This window comes from Hippocampus comes, unplaced genomic scaffold, assembly GCF_001891065.2.
Source record: "Hippocampus comes isolate QL1 unplaced genomic scaffold, H_comes_QL1_v1.1 scaffold7, whole genome shotgun sequence".
Taxonomy (NCBI): domain Eukaryota; kingdom Metazoa; phylum Chordata; class Actinopteri; order Syngnathiformes; family Syngnathidae; genus Hippocampus; species Hippocampus comes.
In genome coordinates, this window is record NW_017842060.1 from 583,162 (window position 1) to 607,338 (window position 24,177).

The window sequence follows — 24,177 nt, forward strand, 5'->3', positions numbered from 1 at the left end:
TCACCGCTTCGCGAATGACAATTACTGTCCAGCCCCACTGAGCCATGCTGCGTGCCAGTGTAGCCAATCACCTTTCGGAGCGGACGTGGAGGGGTGGGGCTAAAGGCAGACATTCTCGTGTTGTCATTTTAGTGCGGTAATGTGTATGTATTGTGCACGTAGGGCGAGCTATCCGACAAACACAATGCTACTCTAGCGCTAATTATCCGTGTCCCACCCGCCCCCTCTTCGGCGCTAGAGCCCCGTGGAACATTCTTCTCTCCCACAAAAAAAAAAAATCGATCAAAAACCGCTAAGGACCGGCGAATCCCTGCGAGGAGATCGCACATCTCAAGCGGCCGGTCGGGTTAGCGTCGAGGCTAACCCGTTAGCCATGGAGGAACGGAAGGAGGAGGCAGAAGCCGAGATCCAGGAGCACGGCCCCGAGCACTGGTTTTCTAAGTGGGAGCGCCAGTGTCTGACTGCCGCCGAGCAGAGCGAGCCGCTGGGCGACGAGGAGACGGAGCAGAACCAACAAAAGCTGTGGCACCTCTTCCAGAACTCGGCCACGGCGGTGGCGCAGCTCTACAAAGGTAAGGTTCACGATGACAGGCGGGTGGGGAGGGTGCACAAAGGACACCGGCTAACGCAGGCTCGCCGATTCTTTACTGCCTTTAACTGAACGCCAGCTCCCCAGTGACTCTATTTTATCTTTTATCGTCGCGTTGGAACTATCGTTGCCGCTAAACGCTTTTTGAGTTACTCCAACCGGGCTCGTGTGGGCTCTGTGTAACTCGACTCTATCGTTAGCGGTTAGCATCCAGTCGGCCACATTTTTTCGGCAAGTGTAGCCACGCAGAAGCCGGCGAGTCGGCAAGGAGAGTTTAAAACACATACTTTTACTCAAGTGTGTTTATATGACCTAGAACCATGTTGATATGTCCTCGGCTGTTGCCTCCTGGATGCTAAGCTAATGCTACTTTGCGGTAATGTGAGCAAAGGAGTGACCAGCCAGCCCTTGTCCTCCCTCCTCCCGTTTGGTCTGTGCGACATGAATTTTTGCTATTTATTATGAACGCATTCATTTGGCCTCAGCAGTGCTCAGATCGTTCACATTAGTTCTTACAAAGAGCAGACATTTGACTGTGGTGTGGTAATCTAGTCAATGTTGGCTATACATGCCGGGATTAGGCATTTAAGAAGGGGAAAATGTACCATTCCCTATAGTTGAATGCTCAGTATACTCCCCAAATTTAGTGGTGTGCTCAAGACCACACTATCCAAGATAAAGACTTGCCCGAGACCAGAACTCTTAAGACCAAGTCCAAGACCATAAAAGTCAATTAAAAACCAAAAGTCGAAGGTCCTTTTGTCTTTATTGTAATTATTCTTTGAATGCACTTCAGTCTCTCAACTCTTTCAAAGCACAGAATGCCAAAATCTCACATTTAAAAAAGAAAAGGGAAAAATCCTGGTCTGTACAACTCCCGACAATTTAACAGCAAATTGTTAACATTTGATTCCAAATCCATGTCCGATTATGTCCAAATCTATATCGTTGAGAAATAAAAATGACCAAGTGACACTAATAGTTGCACCAAATGTTGTCTTAATAGTTCGTTTTTTGGGGGTTGAAAACCCCAGGAGGAACTTTTGAAAGGACGAAAAACAGAAAAACAAAAATAACAGGCGGGTTTGAAGTAACCACCGGCGGCTCATCGTCTTTGATCAGATTAAACGCAAAGGATTTGCCTTAAACACGGGCCGACTCTGGCCAGGCCGTCCTTACGCGCCAGATGTTTGTAACCTACAAAAACAATCACAACGCGTTTTCATTCAGGGACTGGCGGATGATCGTTCACGCAAACCTCCCAAACACTTGAGGTTTGGTTGTCGTCTGTTCGAGCTGTGCGATGACGTTTTTTGTGATTTGTATTTATTTTTTCTCCATGCTTTGCTGCGTATTCCTGCTGATGTCCACTGCTTACACCTACAACAGAGCGGAGCTACTTTACAAAAGCTAAGTCAGTGTTGGTAACAAAGTTTGCCAAGGAGGCTTTTCCAACCACCTTAGTATTGATGAAAAAAAAACCCAATCTTGGCAACAAGTATTATTCCACTTGAGAAACAGAAAACAGGAGCGGAGTGATTTATTTATCCACACGTTGGAAACTTTTCACCCGAGGTGTGTGCTTCTAAATTGCAAATTTTTTGCCAGGTTAATTTGTATTATTCTTTTTTTTTTAAGCATTGTGTTTACACACATGGTGTGAGGGCCACTTTCCAAATGGAAGAACTTATTTTCACAAAAAAAAAACAAAAAACGATGCCTTTTTCAGATGTCAACAAGTTTCCTGGCATGAAATATGTGCTTCCGCAGTTACGCAAATGCTGAAACTTGAACCCAAACCAGCTGTGGTACAAAATAAACGTGAAATACAATTAAAAAGTCCAACGGTAGGTTTGGCACATCCTTTTAACTAACTTAAAACATATTCGATTTAGGATTTAAAAAAAAAATGTTTGACTGATGTATTGGCCATTCTGTTTCATTGAATGTTGCTTTTTTTTTCTTTTTGTACAAGGAAAGGAGGAAAAGAAGGATTCTTATTGGAAATGGGATTTTTATCGGGCGCGGGTAGAGAGTGGTGGCTGACGCATGTGTGAAATGTGGTTCGCAGACCGAGAATGTCAGCAGCAAGGCCTTTCCCTCTGGGTGCCTTTCCAGAATGCAGCCACTGCCGTCACCAACATGTACAAAGGCGAGTGACGACATCCTATTTCCAGTCATTTCTCTTGATGGCAATCCCTTGTTAATCAAACTTGCGGTCCAAAAAGAACCCGCGATAAGTCAATTCTGTGTAGTAGTCATCTTTCTTTTATTTTTTTTACAATTACATCATATACGATTCAATACTGTATTGAATGAACTCAAAGATGACACTTTTTTTTTTTTTTTTCCCCAGGCCGAAGCTAATTGAAAGATTCCCGTCAAAGATGCCGTGTGTTTAACCGAGCAGCACGGTGCCGTGTCTGAGGAAGGTCCGCTAGCCTAACGCTAACTCACAACGCACGATTGTATAGACGGGCGTCGAAAACTACCATCGATGATCCAGTGTTTAAATACTGCGAAAGTCAAGTCCAAAATTGGGTTTGCTGCTCTCGAGCTCTGTCGTGCAATGCGGCGCCCCGGTGGCCACATCACACAGAAAATAAAAGTATTTGAATTGTCTTGAATTGCTCACGAATGCCACACAATATTTAGCATGGAAAAAAAAATCCCAAATCAACCTCCGATATTATACACGGGGTCATAAAAACAAAAAAGTAAATTGATGGGCTCTTACGTTGAAGTTGTTGGCGCGGCCGCTAACTTGACTCGCCTTGCCGACCGGAGGGGCGCGATCGGCGGTGCCCTGTTTGAACTTGATGTTGCCATCACAAATGCTTGCCACCGACTTCGACGCAAACGGCATCCCGAGTCATAGCCACTTCGTGCCTATGAAAAGCCTCGAATAAATGATGCGGACATTGTTTGGTATGGCACCTGTTGCAACGATGAGCGGCCAGCCCCAAGCTGAGCCCGCTCTTTATTGTAGTTACTCTCTTCAGCCACTAGATGGTGTCAAGCCTTTTCTTGATTCCATTTGTTGACTGGTGTTGCTTTTAAGGCATGTCTTCCTTTTATGCGTTGTTTGAATGTATCGCTATCCAATTTCCTGTGGCCTATACTGTTGACACCATTTAAAAGCATTTCCAAGCAACAGAGTTTAACAGTTAAAGCATCAGTCTTTTCAAGCGTGTCCATCGAGTATTCTTCCATTTTTGACGCAATTATCATTAAATGCCTTTTCACAGAGAGTCTTCTCCAGGCATGTTTCATGTAAAAGTCTATTCTGAAAATTAGCCAATATTTAACAGTAAACCACAAGATGGGTTCACGTTTAATGGAGAGTCAATGCCGAGTATTTTTTGGGTGTTCCTTAATGAATCGGCAATCAATCCATTTGTTCCAAATATCAGTAAAACTAGAGCCAATTAAAAAAAGTAATTTTAATAGGGTGCATGTTCACCCACAGGATTTTGTCCTTTTTTGTGGTAAGAGAGTTTTGTTGTTGTCCAGAGAGCACGGAGGCCCGCCAGCGCAGCTTTGACCTGGGGATCCAGATCGGTTACCAGCGCCGGAACAAAGAGGTGATGGCCTGGGTGAAGAAGCGGCGGAGAACCATCCGGCGGGAGGACCTCATCAGCTTCTTGTGCGGCAAGAACCCTCCTCCCAGGGCAGCCCGGGCCCCGCCCCGGGGGGCCATGGTGGCTGCCGGCCGGCCGCCGCCGCCCGAGTCGGGCAGCTCCGTGGAGACGGACCTGCAGCCCTTCAGAGAGGCCATAGCCTTGCACGGTCAGTACGAATACGGTTCACGGTGCCGCGTTTAACGGGAATGTAGTGGCTACATTTTCAAATTAGCATCTATCCAACATTCCAAGAAATTCACAATGTCCCGTCTATGGTGAGCTACTTGGAGAAGAAACCCGCGGGGTAATTACATGGAAAGTTTTCTGCACCTGAACCCAGGAGAGGGAAGGAGGAGAAATGGCAGTAAAAAAATGGTGGTTTCACCAAACACGAGAGTGTACGAATAAGTCCCGAGTGGAGACCTAAACATTTGCGTCTCCCCCAGGTCTCAGCGGTGCCATGGCCAGCATCTCAGTGCGCTCGTCAGGCCCGCCGCCTGGCTCGCCCAGCCACCCGGCGGTGGCACCACCCCACGGCCGGCGCCGCAACGGCCTTCACGATGTGGACCTCAACACCTTCATCGCCGAGGAAATGGCCCTCCACCTGGATTCGGCTGCCAACCGCAAGCGGGGCGCCGCCCCCTGCAGCGATGTCATCACGGACTCACCCACCCATAAACGCAACCGGATGCTATAAGCGACACCCCACCCCCAATCCCCACCATCACCAATCCAAAGAGCGGCCAATGAGAACTGAAACTAGTCCGTCCCTCCTGGCCTCCAAAGCGTCATCCTAGCTGCATTGCTACGTGAAATAAAAGTGAAATATTAGACTTGATTTTGACACAGGTTCCACCGTTCCCGGCCGTACGTGTCCTATTACTTTTGGTTTCAAGGCAACACATACGCTATTTATGTTTACACTCGTGTTTACATTGGAAGAAACCCAACACATCAACATGCTCCCTCCCAGTTTTTTTATTTTTAGTTCACACATGCTTTGTGATACAATCTTTATGTAATGTGTGTAAATAACAATAAGAAACACGTAGGTGCTGTTACTATATGTGGTAAATATTGTAAAAACACAACAAGGTCATGAAACTGGGGATGTCCGTGTACAATAAACCCATTATGACAATAAAGGAACTACAAATGTGGCACGTTGTTGTTTCTTTGTATGTGTGTGTGTGTGTCGGCGTGGTTATATAAAATCAGTTGAGTTACTTTGACTGTGGTGGGTGAGTTTTTTTTTTTTTTTTTTAAATCAGCAAACTACAATTAAGGGGCGAGGCATGGCACCTGAAATCTGCTTGCAGAATCATTTTCTTCTTTTCTGCTATGCCCACATTGACCACTTGAGGGCAGCATAAGACTGCGGAGAGGCTCAGCTCGTCTCCAAATCAACGACTGGGACGCTTGTGGTGAGACGATTACGTATGGAGTGACGTCACCAGAGCCCCATCCTCCAATGCTCTTCCCGCCACCCTCTCCTCCACTTTCTCCTCCTCTTCCATCCAGCGGCATCGCGAAGCTCCCAGGCCGGCAGGAGTGCAGCGAAAGCGGCCGCCGTCGTGTCCGTTCTGTCAACTGTTGATTAGTGGCCGACGTCAATGACTCTTGAAAGGTGAGCAGATGTTATTTGCTAGGTTGTTTTTGTGGGGTTGGGTTTGGGGGGGGTTGATTTTATTTATTTATTTATTTTTGCTCGCAATGCCGTTGTCGCCGAGTAACCACGCTGTTGACAAATGATGAGGATGAGGAGGAGCTGGAGGATGGCGAGAGAACAAATGATGGCATGAGCGTTTTTTTAAAATTGTTTTTCTGACACTTATCGTCATGGTCTCCAGTGTTTCGATGTTACACGTTGGATACTTTATATGTAGGCTCTCGTGCGGACGTCCGATCTATTTGTTTTAATTGTAAACATACTGTAGACATTGTTTGTGTCAGTGTTCTGGTAATGTCATATTTCTTCAAAAAATATCCCGAAAAAACAACAACAACAACACAATACTTGTTAGATTGTCCTCTTCAACTTCGCAGGGAAACCTAGTGGTTATTGCTCAGGTTTCTCAGATGCACCCATGTCACATTTGTACAGAATCATACTGAGAGCTGTTTCTTATCTTTTGACCATCGTGTTGCTCAAAAAATGTGACCAAAATGTCAGAAACTGCTCTTAAAATATGATTGTTATGGTAGTAGTATACAAAAAAAAAGATGCAATGATAATCTATAGGTGTTATTATTATAATTATTGTATTTATTATTTGATATTTGACATTAAATAAAATAAAAAAAATAAAATAAGGAAAACGAAATAAATAAATGCATTTTTACTCATTTTGATCGCATTTCTTTGGAGAATAAAAAGAGTAGACACAGATAAGGTAACCAAAACCTAAAATCTCAAAGATAAACTCAAAAACTAATTGTAATTTAAAAAATACACACTAATTGGAATCTAAACAAAAATATGTACATTAAATTTAATACATTTAACAAGAATGTCATTATAATGTCAATATCCATCAAGCGGCCGCTGCGTGGATGTGAATCGGCTGTGTGCCTAATGAAATGGCCTGCGAGAGCACAGGAGTCTGGCCAAAGCCTTGTTTGGGCTCCACTTTCTGACCGCTAAGTGAGCTTGCTTGCGAGGCTCCGAGAGTGCTGTGAGCCGCTTGACTCATTTGAGTCATTATCACAATGCATGTCACGTCCCCGGCCAACTGGCCTTGTGGCCTGCTAATTAGCAGCCATCTTGATGGAGTCGTTCACCGGGCTGCCAAAGCGCTGCTGTCTCTGGCACGCGTGATGCTTGCAGACCCCTCCACCCCCTTGTCTTTTTAATTCTTCCCTTTTTTTCTTTTCTGGGGGGGACGGTGTATCTTGTTTCTGGGCCAGGTCACTTTGTATTCATAAGCGCTGGAAGTGGGAGAGATGATAAGTTGTGCCTGGCAAGCTGTTATCTGCATGAATCATCGTTTGGTTATGATACAAAGATACTTCTGTGGTTGGGCCTGTAATAGTAGGGCTGAACGGTTTTGGAAAACAATACAAGCGCATGTTTTCTTTTTTCAATTGAAGTTCCAATGTTAGAAAGTCCAAATTGTTTTACTGTTAGTAGTTATTGCTGTTTTTACATTCATTGAGTTTTTCTGTATCTAAGATGTCCTACACTGTGGGCGGGTATTGAACGCGCCTTGAGTCGAGTGCTGAGTGCCGAATGCGAGTGACGCTGTTGACTTTTCTCTCTTCTTTCGACGCAGATAGTTTTGTTTGTTTCGTGATGACATATTTACTGTATTCCCCCACGTTTGTTGTTGTATGGTGTAAATTCTAAAGGGTGAGCTTAATCATTTATAAAGTTTGTTTCAGGTAATTACTGTACACGTTACTTACGATATCGCATATGAGCACTTTCAACTATTCTAACGATGAAACGTGTGAATGTGAATAGTTTATATTGTTCAGTTGTATGATGACTGAATATAGTGAAATGCAACGTCTAAGTATACTGTGAGCTAATGCGTGTATACTAGATGATGTTGCTATATTGTTCTTTATCTGTGTCGTTGCTGACCACAATAAATCTGTCAAATGGAATACAAGCATGTGTTCTCTGTTCAGCAACATTCACATCCGTACCTTGCCACTCTAAAATAGAATCAGCTGCAGGCATCATCCTCCCCGTATGACCCTCTCTTTTTTAACCAATTTAAAATTAGCCAATCACTGGCGCTCCATGTTATGATTGACATGTACACCGACCAATGAGAAGAAGGAGAGTCAACCACTCCCTTGCGCAGTGTCCAATTCTCACGTGTTGATTGACCAAAGAACAGCGATGTCAAAAAAATTCATTCATTAATTAAATCAAATAAAAATGATCCGTCCATCCTACATCTGAGCTGCTTATCCTCAGGAGGGTCGCGGGCTTGCTAAAGCATAGACCAGCCATATTAGGGCAGTAGGACCAATCATGAACAAGCGACCAATCAGCAGGTTCTTCATGTGATGCTTGACATGTGGCATACCAAATCTACTTCGTAGGCCTCTTATGAAATCGGCCTCTAAAAGCAAGACGGAACGAGGGTGTATTTTTTCCCCCCTCTCGGGGACGTCTCTTGCTGGGTGGTTGCCTTGGCGATGATGACATCACTGTGCTCTTCCTCGTCATCGTCGTCGCCTGGTTTGTTTGGGTTTTCCCTGAAAAATGTGCACGGTGCTTCTTCTTCCCCGGCTCCATCCTCTGCTGTTGCTAAGCAACGGCAGCAGTCAGTCACGGTAACTCGGCGGTTGCTACGCAACAAGGTGCAGTCAGCGGAGCTTTTTTCAAAGCGGCACGTTTACAGGAGTGTTGACCTTTTTACATGCCAATGTAGCACAGCTCGACAATTGATGTCAGAATGGTTGACATTTGTGAGTCATGGCGCAATCGACACTTGCATGGTCACGATTCGGCGATGCTACTTATAACGATTGACAGCCTGACCATTCAGAGAAGATTGAGTACCTGAACCAACGGATCAGATAAAAAAAAAAAAATTAAGTTTTGTTTTCAATTGTTTTCAGGTTTATGAACAAGCGTGTTCCTTCCAACAAGCGATACCAGCCCACAGACTACGAGCACGCTGCCAACTGCGCCACGCATGCGGTAAAACACACGCACATATGCCATCATAAATTTGAACTGTGGGCTGTAATGTACATGCCACCGCATCAGATGACAGTATAGCATAACTGCAACAAGTAGCTGCAAGTAAAAGTGACATCATTTCAGCCAAACTTGAAGAATTTCAATTTTTTTTTAAATGTCATTTAATTTGCAGTATATTTTAAAATATATTTTGTCAGTGTGTTATATGCTGATACATTTCAAAATAGCCCATTTAAATTTAATTTTAAAAATTCAAAGATCACATTGATAAACCAGTTTTTACCGACCCCTCAAGCTTTGTTTTTTTTTTTTTTTTTTTGGACTCGTTTAGCATTGGTTGGTTTGATTTGATATTTTTAACTTTTACTGCATACAGTTGTTAATGAACACCAAGTGTTGCTCTTGCCCTTAGTTTATAATATCATTTTAATTGTTTTTAACCCTCTACTTTCCACTTGGATTACACAATGCGCAGGTTGTAAAACACCAAAAGTTAAATATTCGTCTTTCTTTTTTTATGCAGTGGAACCTTACTCACATGTTGAATTTGTTCCATGATGCAACTTGAATCACACATATCTCAAATCGACTTTCCCTTTTGAAATGAATGGAAATACCATTAATCTGTTCCAGACCCCCCAAAACCAGGTCTTTCTTCAAAGAGCTGAAGTTGTAAATGACAAACTCAGTCGCCTGCGGAAGTTCCACCCCATTTGCATTCAAACAAAGGAAGCGAGATGGTAACAAATGGCCAACATACTGCCAAGAGAGTGAAATGAGAAGTAAAAGCGGCAAATAAAATTAGAAACCAACATTAAAACACTAAGATCTCAAAAGAAAAGAAAATCAATTGCTAAAAGCCTAATTTAATTGTGTGCGTGTGTGCATGTGCGTGTGTATGTGTGTGTGTGTGTGTGTGTGTGTGTGTAGTTATGGATTATTCCGAGCCTGCTGGGCAGCTCGCTGCTCCACTTCCAGTCGGAGGACCAATGGGAACGCGTGTCGGCGTGGGTGTATGGGGCCGGACTCAGCTCGCTCTTCACAGTCTCAACACTCTTCCACACTGTCGCTTGGAAGAAGAGCCACCTACGGTACATGTGCACGCGCGCACGCACAAACCACACTCACAAACACACACAAAAAAAAAAAAAAAACAGGAATCCACACACACACACACACACACACACACACACAGACAAACAAACACAAAGGAAGGTAGCGAAATGCACACAAAGACTGGCAGGAGCGAAAAAAACACAGACACACACTTACGCCACGTGACCGTGTGTGTGTGTGTGTGTGTGTGTGTGTGTGTGTGTGTGTGTGTGTGTGTGTGTGTGTTTGTGTACGTGCTCAGGGATGTGGAGCAGTGTTTCCACATGTGTGACAGGATGGTGATCTACTTCTTCATCGCCGCCTCCTACGCGCCCTGGTGAGACGCTTGGCCGCGCGCTCGCGCGCGGCCAAGCGCGCCCATTGCTCACTCTTTGCATCCGCCAGGCTGAACCTGAGGGAGCTAGGACCCTGGGCGAGCCACATGCGCTGGCTGGTCTGGGTGATGGCGCTGTCCGGGACCACCTACGTCTTCTTCTTCCACGAGAGGTCCGTCTTGTTTTTACTTTGATTTTTAAAAAGAATTATTATTTTAATTGCGTGAGGTGGGAACTCACACGACCACTGGACAAAATTGCCTTTCGATTTTGTCGCACCTGCTGCAGGTACAAGATCGTGGAGTTGATCTGCTACACGGTGATGGGCCTCTTCCCCGCCTCGGTCATCCTCTACATGGTGAGCCCCTTAATCGGCGGGTGTGTTCCATTGGCTCAACGGGTAGGGTCAACGGAATCAACGGCCGTGGTGATGTCGTCAGCTGGTTTGTTGAATTCAATCAAAGGGTGTGGCCACTTGAATCAAATGGGCGTGGCTAACTGATTGAACGGGTATGGCCACTTGAATCCGTGGATGTGCTGAACTGAATCGGCAGATGTGTTGGCACTCAAACGGTGGCTGTAGTCCTTTTAATCAGCAGCTGTGATCAGTTGAATCAATGGGCATGGTGAACCGAATCAATAGCTAGGTTTGATGGAATCAACGGGCACGATTAACTGAATCAAGTATGGTCAATTGGATCATTGGGCATGGTCAGAACATTTGTTTTGTTGCGTTTTAGGTAAGACTTTGGTTCTGTTTCTCCACTATTCTTTTTTTTCTTTTCCCAAATATTTTTTCTGTGTTTTATTGTTTTTTTTTTTTCACAGTAATTTGTTTTCTGTTTTGGGGGATATTTTTTTCTGTTTTTTGGGGGAAATAACACAAAAGAGTCGTCCAAAAAACTAAATTACAAAAAAACAAAATAAAAATCCAATAATGCAGTCAAAACAGAAACAAAAAAATTGAATATTTCAAGAAACTCATATTTGTGCAAGTTAATTAGTCTAACTCCCAAGATAAATTACTCAGGGGAAAAAAATGAAACAAATATTTCCCCAAAACAGACAACAATATTTTGGAGTAATTTTTTTTCTGTTTGCTTGAAATGACAAAAATAAAATTATGAAAAAAAAAATCATGAAACAGAAAAAATACTCAGAACATTAATTTAGTTGGGGTAGTCTCCAGCATGCCCGCGATCCTCCCAGGACTGCACACGAACGAACTTGCTGTGGGCCAACAAGTAGCGGAGAGGTTTTTGCCCATTTTAGGCAAGCGTGGCGAGCCTCTCCCAAGTCCCTGAGCCCTTTTTCCCCTTGTTGTCTGGGCGGGTCCACTCAGCCGGAGCAGGCGGGCCTGTGCGAGCTGCTGCTGGGCGGCACCTTCTACTGCCTGGGCATGGTGTTCTTCAAGAGCGACGGCATCGTGCCCTTCGCCCACGCCATCTGGCACCTCTTTGTGGCCCTCGGCGCCGCCGTGCACTACTACGCCATCTGGAAGTACCTCTACGCCCCGCCCGCCAACCCCGTGCGCACCTCCAGATGACAGCGCCGCTGACAGAGACGCCCCAGCCGCCGCCCGACATTCCGCTCCGTTCCAAAGTCGCTGCGCTTTGTCCTCTGGGAGAAGCCGCGTGTCACATTGCGTGTCTTTTGTGTCAAATGTTTACACTCTGCTGGAGCAGGCGCTTCTCAACTGTTTTTTTTTTTTTTTTCCGAAACATTTTTAGTGGATTATTTCTAGTCGTGGTGTTCTTTTCTATTGTGCAAGGTCAATGGCGAGGAGCCGTGGTGTTGCGGTAATTGTTTGAAGCCGCTGCGTGGTGATGCTTGGCCAGTTTTATTTGAATTTTTGTACTGTGCCGACAATTTCAACTGTTTGTGCTTATTTCTATTGTGCAAGGTGGCCCGCAATCGGGACTAACCTCATTTAAGCAATTGTGAGGCACATCTAAATACGATATTCACTTAAAAAAAAATTTTTTTTGAACAATGTGGATTATTTGTGGTGCGTTCTCTTTATTGCTATTGAGCAAAGTGACAGTAATCGTAACACTAACTGGCAAGGACCAATTGCATCACAGTAATTGTGTAATATGTCCACATGGCGATGTGTGACCAATTTTTTCTTACTGCGGATTATTTCTAGTTGTTCATCCTTGTGCAAGGTTTCCAGTTTCTGGTTACTGTGACAAACTGGCGAGAAACATTCCAATTACAGCGACATATCTACTACAGGATACACAATGATGTGTGATTTTTTTTTTTTTTTTCCAACACTGTCAATTATTTCTGATTGTTCACTTTATTTCCGATTTGCAGTGTGCCGGCTACGGCTGACTGGCAAGGCATGATAGCTTTACAGTAATTGTGGATTTTTTCTAGCCGTTCACTTTATTTCTCTTATCGTAACTGAAAGGCGAGGAGCGACGGCGTCAGAGTAATTGTAGGAAACGTCGACATGAACAGCGGTTGTTGACTTGACTTCCTTTTTTTACTATGTGGATGAATTCAAGTGGCGGTTCTTATTTCTGTTCTGCAAGGTGGCTAGCTATTAGGACTATTTGGCGAGGGGTGATGGCGTTAAAATAATTGTGTGAAACCTCTACATAAGAACGTCTGGCAGATTTTATTTATTTTTATTTGCTATGTGGATTATTTCAATTGGTTTTGTTTGCATCTGTTGTGTAAAGTGGCTGGTTATCATGACTAACTGGCAACAAGCAATGGCGTTTTAGAAATTGTCTAAAATCTACATGAGAATATGTGGCTGGTTTTATTTATTCATTTTTTTATGATGCGGATTAATTCGAGTGGTTGTGCTTGCTTTGATTGTGCAAGGTAGCCGATGATCACGACTAACTTATGAACAACAAACACTCGACAGTAATTGTATCCCAAGTTCACGCGACAATTCGGGACCAAATTGTGGATAATTTCTCCTCATTCACTTGATTTCTATTGCACAAGGTGCTGGTTATGACAATCATGGCAGTAATTGTAAAACAACACATCTCCAAGACAATCCGTAATGGGATTTTATTTTACAATTCTGTGGATTATTTCTAGTGAGTCTGCTTATTTCTGTAGTGCAAGGTGCTGGGAGTCATGACAGTTAAAGAATGATCGCATTACAGTCATTGTATGGCAGACACCTTTTGGTGTGACTGAGCGTGTCCTGGATGTTTTTTTTTTTTGTTTGTGGATTATTTCATGTGGTTGTGTTCATATCCACTGTGCTGGAAGGTCTTGAGAACCACTGCACTTTCACATCATCACTGTTTTACTTGAGCTTCGATTTCAAAACGAGTGCTTTGTATGTGTCTTTTTTTTTGCTGTAACTCGTTTTTTATGGTGTTTTATGAATTCAGCATGGTTGTTTTTCATATTTCAATTGTCTGTTGACTATTTATATTTAGAGAGATTTTTTTCAGCAGTGTGCTTCTGTTCCAAATTGATGGATGATGTGTCAGCATGTCAAGTTTCATGCAGTATTTTTTTCTTTATTTTGGTTCAAATCGACACTGCCAGATGTTTGTTTTTTTCTGCCACAGGTGACAGCACACAGTGACGTAAACTGCAAAAGTTTTCGAACACCAAGGCTAAATTTTGCCCGCCTTCAAATGCAGCCTCGTATTTCAAAGAACCTTTGAGTTACGTTTGTGCAGTGCCGTCAAATGCAGCCTGTGAAGTATGCATTTGAAAGAGTCTTTGAGAGATGACTTTTGTGTCTTAACATAGCCTTTATTCGGATGACATCATCCTTCAAGTGAGGCGACAATTGAAGGACGCTTTCATTCAGTGAACGTCATCACACTTCAAATGTAGGGCACGGAAGGTGCCTTTCATTTGGGAAAGTGGCGCCCCGTTATCTCGGCATCTGCCTTTAACTGGAGCCTTGGAAAGGGTGCATTTCAAGCAGCCTTTGATTTGGCCTTTAAATGCAGCTCTCTGAGAACCGGTTTGATATGGGAAGCTTGTACCACACTCTAAGATCCTCGTCTTGAAAGTGCAGCTACTGCAGGACGCATTTGAAGGAAGCTTTTATTTAGACAACGTCACTGGCCTTCATTTTTAGCCTGTGACCGATCTTTTGATTTGGGTCCGACCATACGCCTTCAACTGCAGCCTCCAAAGAAAGAATTGATACGTGTGCTCAATGGGCACTGGCCTTCAAATGTAACCTCTGAAGGTTTTAATTGAAGGACGCCACTGTCCTTCAAATACACCCTCAGAAGAACACATTAGATTTTGTGCTGTTTCTGCCATGCTCTTATTTTTCAAGGATGCATTGGAAGGCAGCTGTTATTTGGATGATGTCACTGGCCTTCAAATGCAACCCCTGAAGGTTCCTTTTTTGGGGGATGCCGGCGCTGGATTATTACATTATCCCCCTTCATTTGCAGCTGTCAATGGACACATTTCAAAGAAGCCCTTGATTTGCGATATCTGTGACCGTCACTGGCCTTCAAATGCAGCCTTTTAAGTAGCCTGCGATTTAAGACAGATTTCTGTCGTTGGCCTTCATATGTGTTTCTGAGGCTGCACTTCAAGGCCAACGATGTTCAAATGATCAGCGATTCCCTCAAATCAGTCATTGACCTGCACATACGTCCTTCAGAAGTTCCTTTCGATTTGGGACATGCGTGATGCCTTTTTACGTCATCTGCCTTCAATTGCAGCCTTCTCTTTTTTCTCTCTGTTGCTTACAAGCTTGCTGATCCCGACCCCCCCCCCCCCCCCCCCCCCATCCTTTCGGTGTTCTCATACATTTGGCGTGCCGCCTACGCGCTGAATGTGAAAGCAAAGCAAATGTGCATCCAGTACGTGTTGCCGAACAATCTCGATGACCGCATCTCAGGTGTGTGTGTGTGTGTGTGTGTTACACCCTCCGACTCATGAATCCAAAGCCTCTGGTCTATGTTTACACGCGAAGGCATGAATTTTCAATCACAAATTGTCACTGTCCTGTAAAAAACAAAAAAAAAACACGTGTGTCCATTTTTGTCCTGGAGAATTTTTTTTCGTTTGTGGGGTGTCCGCGTTTTGGGCAGTTTCATGTTGACTGTGGGACATATTTCCGTGCACAAACAACTGGCAAAAAATTGTGATCATCTTTTCATTGACTTCTGCGAGATGTTTATTTGAATGTTTTTCTTGTGACGCTATTTGAAAGGGAAATTTGCCAGGAAAGCACTTCTGTCACAGAAAAATGTACAAATTTGTCAAGAAACAAAATGTGGGTCTTTGTGTGTTCCTCATGAAGCTTCACATAGAGTTGTGTCTGTTAAGTGATTCCACCACCCCTGGTGTGTCTTCCACACGGCTCCGCAAGGAGTTGTGCGTCCTTGACACGGCGTCACAACTCCTTGAGAGTCTTTCATGCAAATTCACGACTTGTCTGTCTCTCATGAGACACCCAAACTCCTTGTATGTTTTTCAAGCAGCTCCACAACTCCTTGTGTGTCCTCCACATCACTCCACGACACTTTTTCTAGCCAACTCACGACTCCGTGTTCAGCAAAGACAAGGTGATTCCATAACTCCTTGTGGATCCTCCACAATACTGTGCAACTCCTTGCGTGTCTTCCATGTGATGCTACAACTCTTTGTGTCTTCCGCGTGACACCGCCAGGAGTTGTGCTTCTTTCCCATCACCTCACAAGTCCTTGTGAGTGTTTCATCCAACTCCTCCCGGTGTGTCTTTCAGGTGGCTCCAGATTTTCTTGTGAGTCTCTCACCTGACGCCACGTCTCCTTATGAGTCTTTTCATCCTCCTGCACGCATTCCTTGTCTGTCTTTTATTCATCTCCAGAACTCTTCTTGTGACTCCAGAACATGTTTGAGTGTGTGCGTTTCCCTCCGCAGTGTGTGATTGTGAAGCTACTGACCTCTTGGTTAATTTCTTGTGTCCGTGTTGCTCCCGTGCTCTGACAGGCCGACGTGATGCTTTTATCTTTTCTATCTCTCTTGTAATAAAACACGAAATAAGCTTTCTCACACACTTTTACACTCTGACTTGACACTTTTGTCAGCGTTGGGCTCATTTGAACCGCGCCCCGCCAACTAGAGGCACGCCAAGGAATGATGACTCGGCAAGTTTTTATGTTCTACTCCGCTTTAAATGTGACGTAGGGCAAACTCTGCAGACGTAATTCAGACGAGAACATAAAGTGTTGAAAGCTTTGGTGCAAGCCTGTGCAAAAGCTGTCTTATGTGTCTCACTTCAAGTGTAAACGTACAATCTGAAAACATTCACTTTCTGAACATTTTAAATGACAAAACATGCAAAAATGATCACAAGCACGAGCTTTTTTAAATTCATCATTTTTATTTTAGTTTATGACATTATGATCCCTGAATTAGTACAATAGTAATACCTGTCAAATTATTATAACAACAAACCATGCGGCTGGTTTATCATTATTACTTTCTAGACATAAAAAAAAAATCTTTGTTTTAGCAATATACATTTAATGTGTATGAAGAAGGAAATATTTTGCACCTCATGTGCGGGAAATAAATGCTAAAATGACAAATATAAACTAATGCAAATAATAAATTACACATTTTTAAATATTGTAGTTCTTCAAAAAAATAATCCATTATACTACTTGTTATCCAAAGAGGGAAAAAAAAGTGAAAAATATTGTATTCATCAGTTACTGAATTTTTTTCCATTACGTTCTTAATACAACAAAATATGCCCCAAAGCTGAAATACTAAAGTTTATTCGGAAAAACATTTTCCAATTCACATATATATATATATATACCGGTTATCATGCTTATTTGACAATAAAGATGACCTTGACCTTGATGAACAGGGAACTGATCCCACGTCAGGCAAGCAGTCAACCTTCCCCAAAAATATTTTGCAATAAATAACGTAAACACAATCTAAAAAAAATATTCGCCTACTTTCATTGGAAAAAAAACCCATTAAAATGTTATATATACACGTATATTTTTTTCATTCATATTGTGTTGACTAAATCTGCTTGATTTCTATGCATTGCTGCTGTTTTCCACTAGAGGTCGCTGTCTCCACGTGCCACCGGTGTTGGACTCGGGCCACGGATCGGTCTGCACTCGGCCATTTCCGTCACCACTCGGCCATTTCCGTCACCACTCGGCTCTCAAACGCCAGCGGACGGTGGAATGCGGTTGCCGGGAGCCAGTGGGCATTGCCGGCCAGGCGGCGGAGATGTACGCACAGAGGCGGGGGCGCACCGCGGCTGCTCGGTATCCGAGCTGACGGAGCTGTTTAGCGGGGAGAACCGGACGGTTGTATCCCCTCCTCGCGTCATTTTGAGAGAAAGCGTGCCGGCGGAACGAGCGCCTCGGAGTAGCCTCCAGCATCATGGAGCCTCGCAATGCAGACACCCAGCGGCGGCGGACCCCCGCGGCAACTTTTCGGATCTATTTCGTGCACTCGCTGTAAAGCGTCCCACTTGTAAGGTGCGTAACAAGTATTTTCGCTCCCGATTCACGACGCAGGCCGGTCGCTCACTTGATCCGACACACCTGCGGGTTGGGAGACGGCCGCGCTGCTCCGTCGCCGCCACCTGCGCCGAGCTAGACGCCTCGTCGGCGGATTAATTTTCGGAGGACTGTGCGCCGCTGCGCGTCGCTCCGCCGGTTGCCACTAGCGACCATTGGGTCAACAGATTGAGCCCTTCAATATTTGAAATGCCGAGAGAAGAGCTTTCGCACGACTGCTGCTTTGTTTCAAAACAACGATCGAATGCCTGCTGAGACCGTGGTGTTTTCACTGATGATAGCTTGAAACACTTTGCGGGTGTGAATGCATTGAGTCGAGCATTCGCATTGCTGTGCCCCGTATTGAGTGAATGCGGAACTCGCAATGTATCGCTGAATATGTACCTCCATATGTGGGCGTGCTAAAAGAATTTGAAGTTGAGCCTCCATAACCTTTGAATGCTGAGAGTGAACCGCTGCCGCTGTCGAAACGTTGACAGTAGAGTCATCCCACGAATGCTACTGTGCCTGAAATCGCTCCGGCACGGTTGTCTGTTGAATGCTGAGAGTCGCGCAGTCATATTTGGCACAATCTTGATTGAGTGAATGCCGAAAGGCTCGCAACGGCGCTGAATAAATACGTCAAAGGGCGAAATGTGAAAGAAATTATCGAGGTCTTGCCCATCAAAACCCTTTATAGTGTGAATGCTGAGAGTCAGGTGTTCACATGACATTGAATGAATGCTGAGATAGTCAAGCTTTAGTCCGATATTGCTCTACTGATGGCGACCCAGCATTCACGCATCGGAACACGTCATTTTAAGCATTCGCACAACTGCTTGTGTGAATCTTTGGAAAAACTAAAACCCATCAACTAATTCAAACTCATTGGGTGAATGCTGAGAGTCCAGCAGTCGCACAACCGCACGGAGGTGCCGAGAGGTGGAACGAATGTTAACACAATGCAACAATTCCCCCATGAGTAGCTTTTTAAATTTCTTGACTCTCAGCCAAAAATGCATGTTTTGGTAATACTGAGAGTGGAGCATGAACATTTTCTCATCATTTAAGCAAATGAAGAAAATGCTGAATGCCGAAAATATGTAACGGAAATGGTGATGCAAATATCCCTCCAATACATCTTCGAAATATGTGACTGCTGAGAGCTCACGGTGATGTTAAGGAAACACGTGGTCTTCAAAAATGGAGTGAATTCTGTGAGATGAGCATGAAATTAGTTTTCGCTGAACCCTATTTTTGTCCGAAAGTTGAGAGAGGCCTGTGTTAGCGCTCAAAACCGTTGAACAACAATTGGCTCAGAGAGATCATGTGGCGGAACAGGCCACGCCCTCTCCACAGCAGTGTGAATGCTGAGAGCTGAGCATTCACTCCACTGTTACTATGTGCTAAAAAAAATCCATTGTGTTTGTGCGTGGAAATTTAATAGTTCATCACACGATTGTGACAATGCAGGAAACGGCATAACTTCAAATGCTGAGAGTTGAGAATTCACACAAGCGCATTCAAATCCATCACAGTGGGAATGCTTCGAGTCAAGCACTCACATTGCCGCAACCTTTATTGATTGAATGCTTGAAAAAAAAAGAAAGTCACATTCATGTCAGATAAGTCATCTTTGACATTGTTGCGCCCCCAAATCCTTTATTGGGTGAATGCTGAGCCTCAAGCCTTTGCGCTACCTCTCCAACGGCATTTGTCAAAGCTTGAATGAATACCGAGACGCTGGTTCTCCGCATGTAATGCCATGACTGTATGAATGCTGAGTCAATTCTTCATTCTGATGCCATCTGCATCGAAACACTTTTATAGTGTGAATTCTGAGAGTCCCTCGTTTGCACGCCTGCTATTATTATCAGCGGGGAGTCCCTGAACGCGTCTGGGTGTTCTTGAAAGGGGGGTGGGGATGTGTAGGTGGCTGTGTGGGGGTGCGTGTGGGGGGGGGGGGGTTGTTGGCGCTGACTATGCAAGAGCTCCTGCTGCCCGGATAACGTGACTATTTTAAATGCCTGCTAATCCACGCTAATCTGGCTACTTGGCCACAGTTAACTCAAACCCGGGGACGGCAAACCTCTCCCACCCACGCACGCGCGCGCGCGCACACACACACACACACACACACACACACACACACACACACACACACGGCCACCATTTTGCCTTGGTGACCCACAAAATGGTGTTGACGCCGTGAAACACACACAATTACAGAGCCCCAGAAAATGATGTGATCTCAAATGAGTATTTTGTGTCTCGTCCTACGCCGTTTCACATCTGGCACACTGTAAAATGCCGCATTTGACAGTGATGTGCTACAGAAAAAGAAAAATTATGCTTGACCGAATTCATTTAATATGTTTCAGATCAATAGCCAAAGTGAAACATTGACTGAAATGTCCCTCAAAAAGTATCCTGAGATTCATTACCTGCTACTGAATTTGTAACAAGGTATATACACACACACACACACACACACACACACGCATGCACGCACGCACACTGAATGTGTGTCACTAATGGATGTGTGTCACCAGCAGTCTGACAGACCCGAGAAGCGCAAAAATGTTTTACGGTTCTTCCTCCGGGGCAAGCATGTCCCTGCCCTCCAAGAGCCGACTAAAACGCCAGAGCAGGACCTTTACGCAGGTATGGGTGCGCGCACACACACACACACACACACACACACACACACACACACACACACACACACACACACACACACACACACACACACTGAATACAAAATGCCACAGAGTCCAGAAATGCAATAAAAATATGATATTTGAAAAGGCCACTTGTCGCTAGGCAGAATTCACACGGCTCAATCCAAACTGCCCCACAGGCTTCCTACTTGGAAAGAACCCTTCCATTTTTAGGAGGCATGAAAAAGGACATCAAGCCCCGAAAGGGCAACTCAAAGATCCCGGAAGGTCTAAAAAGAACACTTCAAGGTTCTGAACTGCGTCACATGTGCTCGCCAGGTCCTGTATCGCACGCTGAGCTACCGCGACCGCGTCCCGGCCGAAGCGGGAACCAACACCCGCTGCGACCGGCGCTCGGCGACCGAGGCCTCGGAGCGACCGGAGGACGACCCGGCCGAACTCTCCACCCAAAGCTCGGCGCCGGGCGTCCTGAAGATCTTCGGTGACGAGATCTGTGCCGGCGCCAACTACAAGAGCGTCCTGGCCACGCCCCGCTCCAGCGCTCAGGAGCTGGTCAAGGAGGCGCTGGAGCGCTACTCGCTCAACAAGGACGCCGCCCACTCGTACGTGCTTTGCGACGTGATTGGGCGCCTGGAGGGGGTCGGCGGCACATGGCGGACCGAATGCCTGCGGGCGCTTGGCGACAACGAGAAGCCGCTGCTGCTGCAGGAGCTCTGGAAGCCTCGAGAAGGACACGCGCGACGCTTTGAGCTACGCAGGAGAGCCGAGGTGGATGAACTCAACGCCAAGGAGAAGGACACCATCACGGCTGGTCAGCAGGCACACGTACACTCGTGTGCAGGAACACACACACGGGAACACATACAAACATGTACAGGAATGCGCATGTTCAATGTTTAATTCCTCCGTGGATTTTTTTTTTGTTTTTAATTCAGCCCCCAACGCCAGATTTAATTCGCATCATGAAATTTGGGAGGCCTGTTTATCATGAGTGGACCCACAAAAAAAGTCTCAAGTAGCTCTGCCTTGCCCCAAAACGCAGAGGAAGTCTTCCATTTTGGTTTCAAGTGTCCATTTTGACTTGGTAGTGCCCTCGCTGAAGGCAGATTAATTTAACATTGTGCAATTTGGTAGGCCCGTCAATCATAAGTAGACCCACAAAAACGTCTCAGAAAGCCATGCCCTGAGAGAGCCCTCTGTTTGATTTGATAATGCCCCTGCCGTTGAAAAATAACAACAGTCATAATCAGCACACATAACCAGATTAATTTAGGGACATGAAATTTGGTATCCATGTCTAATATGATTGAACCTACAAAAACGTTTCAAAAACCATGCCTGAAAAGACACAAAGTCTTCAGAGGTCCTTGGATCCATTCATTCATGATCCAAATATTAGACTTGATAATTCTCCTCATGGTGTTTCCTTTTTTTGTTGTTGTTGTTGAAAATTCAGCCTCCATAGCTACGTTAGCTTTGGGACACGAGATCAGAATCAAAATCTGATTTATTGTCCAAGTATGCGAGAAACACACTCGGAATTTACTTCCCAGTTACAACCTGTTCAGAGGAATATAGACAAGACAGCAATAACCAACATGGGGGGGGGGGGCACAAGAGATGTGTCAGTCATGTCTCTGATGAGCAGAACCACAAAAAAAAAAGTCTCAAGAAACCATGGCCGCTTTGTCTCGAAGTGGCTATTTTAGACGCAGTTTTGGCCCTTTCCAAGGGTCCATCATTTGATGGCGTTGACTTGTTTGGTCGCACTCCGAACTAACGGCCACATACAAGTGCGTGCATGCCTGCTTGTGTGTACTGTTGTGATGTTTTGGGTGGAGGGGGTATGTGTTTTCTCAGCCTCTGAACCCCTGCCCCCTCCCCGCTGTAGGGCCCAAAGCCCCCCACTTCCTGGTGGCTCTAATGGGTCGCATGCACAGGAGCTCCCCTCTGCGGTCGGCTCGGGCGGCCCAGTCGGGCTCCAAAGGTGGGGACTGGCCTCAGGTAGGCCGGCTGTCAACCATCGCCATGGAGACCAACCCCCCGCCCCCTTTTCCCTGTCACATCAACTGTATGCGTCTTCTTCCTGTTCGCCTTCTCATCCATTACCTCATTGGTCAATGCATGAGTGGAATGAAAAAGGAAAAAAAAAGATCGCATGATTTTTAAACTCTTGCCAACTGTCAAAACAAATGAAGAAGGTGGCATTTCACCAAGTTTTTGTCGTTGTCACACATGTGTCCCCCCCCCCCCCCACACACACACGTTTTGCCGTTTTGGACAAAAAGAGGAACGCGTGACCGCAGCCCGTCGACTCGGAATGCTAATGCTACATACAATGCTAATAACAATGCCGAGTGCTTGTCTTTTGTTGGCCTTGTCACGTCGAGCTGTTTCTCGCATCACCATTTCACGTTGGGTTGTTTTATGTCATGTGACAAAAATGCCAATGCTCACGAGATGAATAAGAAATCAACAGTTTTGACTTTGTTTAGTTTGTTTTATGTTTTGGGGTTTTGCGATTCGTTGTTTCAGGTTTTGCCATTTCTGTGCTTGAAAGTTTCACGTGTTTAAAAACAAGGTGAAGTCTGCGCACTCGGAATGCTGAAAACAACGTTAACTGCAAAACATTGTGCTTGTCTCCATTTTGTTGTTCCACGGGTTAGTTTACATGTCGACGTTTGAGAGTTTGTCGTGATTTCACACGTTGTTTCTTTCTCTCTCGGCCGACTTATATTGGCTGTTTGTCGTGGTCTGTTGTTTCACGTTTTGTTTTGTTTTTTCTTTGCTTGATCCGTGCCCAAAATTTGGTGTGCTGCGTGGACTCGGAATGCTCACGTCAAAATCAACGCTGGCAACGTCACAGCGGCTTCTCTTCATTTCATCGTTTCAGGCGTCGTCGTTTCTGACAGCAACCGATTTGCATTAAAGGGATCGTTTTCCGCCTTTCGTGGTTTTATTTCTTTTGTTGTTTTTGTGACAAAAATGATCAAAGACGAACGAAGGCTGGTTGTTGAGAGTTCAGAGTTTTTCGCTGCGACATGTTTTCCATTGCTCTGACGTAAAGCGCAAGTGCTTGTTTTTTTTTCCTGAACGGAATAAATCTGTGGTCTTGATTTCTTGTTTCTTGTCTTGCTTTTTGATTAGACATCAACGCTCAGGCCCGCAAGCTGCAGAGGAACCGGGCCAAGGGGGCTTTGACCTTGCCTCGCTCCAGCAACTCGTCCCTGTGTCGCAGTCTCAGCGAGACCAGTCTCAACCAGGTGGAACCTCGACGGGCTTCTTGTCGGACGTCAATCATCCTGACATCTCCTTTGCGTGTGCGTGTAGTTGGCGGTGGGCGACGAGCCCAAGCGCTACTGCTCCACCCTTCCGGGGCCCTACCGGGGCCGAGAGGTGGCGTCCGGCGGACGGCGCAAGGAGGACGGCGGGCAGGGAGGTGTGCGCCACTCCCTCTACCAGTCGCCGCATCTCCTGTTGCTTCAGGGGTACAACAAACAAGTGAGGCGGGACAAATCAAAGCGCGTGTCGGTGGGCGTCCAAGACACTGGCGCTGTTCCCGTGCGCCTTCCAGGACTGCCTGGTGTACCTGTTGAACCGCGAGCAGCACACGGTGGGCCAGGAGACGCCGTCGGCTCGCCCCAACATCTGCCTGTTCTCCCCCGACGTCCTGCCGCTCCACTGCCGCCTGCGCCGCATCCCCGCCCCGC

At 45.4% G+C, this 24,177-nt stretch overlaps 3 protein-coding genes across 4 annotated transcripts in view; all 3 read left to right on the forward strand.

The window, feature by feature from the left end:
• The first annotated feature begins 2 nt into the window (after window positions 1-2).
• hapstr1b (HUWE1 associated protein modifying stress responses b) lies at window positions 3-5,372 on the forward strand. Its single transcript, XM_019862277.1, has 4 exons — window positions 3-572; window positions 2,661-2,741; window positions 4,103-4,378; window positions 4,659-5,372. The coding sequence occupies exons 1-4, from the start codon at window positions 374-376 to the stop codon at window positions 4,907-4,909; spliced, it is 807 nt and encodes a 268-aa protein (XP_019717836.1). The 5' UTR covers window positions 3-373; the 3' UTR covers window positions 4,910-5,372.
• Window positions 5,373-5,698: 326 nt separating this feature from the next.
• On the forward strand, window positions 5,699-13,553 carry LOC109511298 (monocyte to macrophage differentiation factor 2). Of its 2 annotated transcripts, none has more exons than XM_019862282.1 (7): window positions 5,699-5,839; window positions 8,791-8,872; window positions 9,806-9,966; window positions 10,233-10,307; window positions 10,376-10,477; window positions 10,594-10,663; window positions 11,648-13,553. In XM_019862282.1, exons 1-7 carry the CDS (start codon window positions 5,826-5,828, stop codon window positions 11,849-11,851), a joined length of 708 nt encoding a protein of 235 aa, XP_019717841.1. In that variant the 5' UTR covers window positions 5,699-5,825; the 3' UTR covers window positions 11,852-13,553. The 2 variants fall into 2 exon arrangements, with proteins under 2 accessions (XP_019717841.1, XP_019717842.1); XM_019862283.1 differs by lacking the exon at window positions 11,648-13,553 and adding an exon at window positions 10,927-11,126 and having other exon boundaries at window positions 10,594-10,770.
• Window positions 13,554-17,380: 3,827 nt separating this feature from the next.
• The window catches only part of radil (Ras association and DIL domains), a 19,314-nt gene continuing 12,517 nt past the window's right edge, over window positions 17,381-24,177 (forward strand). Inside the window, 8 exon segments of the mRNA XM_019861718.1 lie at window positions 17,381-17,765; window positions 20,168-20,252; window positions 20,342-20,450; window positions 20,786-21,278; window positions 22,359-22,454; window positions 23,615-23,730; window positions 23,798-23,968; window positions 24,042-24,170. Coding sequence (XP_019717277.1) covers window positions 20,367-20,450; window positions 20,786-21,278; window positions 22,359-22,454; window positions 23,615-23,730; window positions 23,798-23,968; window positions 24,042-24,170 — 1,089 coding nt within the window. The 5' untranslated portion in view covers window positions 17,381-17,765; window positions 20,168-20,252; window positions 20,342-20,366.

What these genes read in the sequence shown, in the direction of transcription:
- hapstr1b (XM_019862277.1), top strand. Translation starts at nt 374, where the DNA reads ATGGAGGAACGGAAGGAGGAGGCAGAAGCCGAGATCCAGGAGCACGGC. An exon ending in GGTGGCGCAGCTCTACAAAG is followed by an intron (nt 573 to 2,660) that starts GTAAGGTTCACG and finishes TGTGGTTCGCAG; the next exon opens with ACCGAGAATGTCAGCAGCAA. An exon ending in CGTCACCAACATGTACAAAG is followed by an intron (nt 2,742 to 4,102) that starts GCGAGTGACGAC and finishes GTTGTTGTCCAG; the next exon opens with AGAGCACGGAGGCCCGCCAG.
- LOC109511298 (XM_019862282.1), top strand. An exon ending in CCAACTGCGCCACGCATGCG is followed by an intron (nt 8,873 to 9,805) that starts GTAAAACACACG and finishes GTGTGTGTGTAG; the next exon opens with TTATGGATTATTCCGAGCCT. An exon ending in GTCTTCTTCTTCCACGAGAG is followed by an intron (nt 10,478 to 10,593) that starts GTCCGTCTTGTT and finishes CACCTGCTGCAG; the next exon opens with GTACAAGATCGTGGAGTTGA.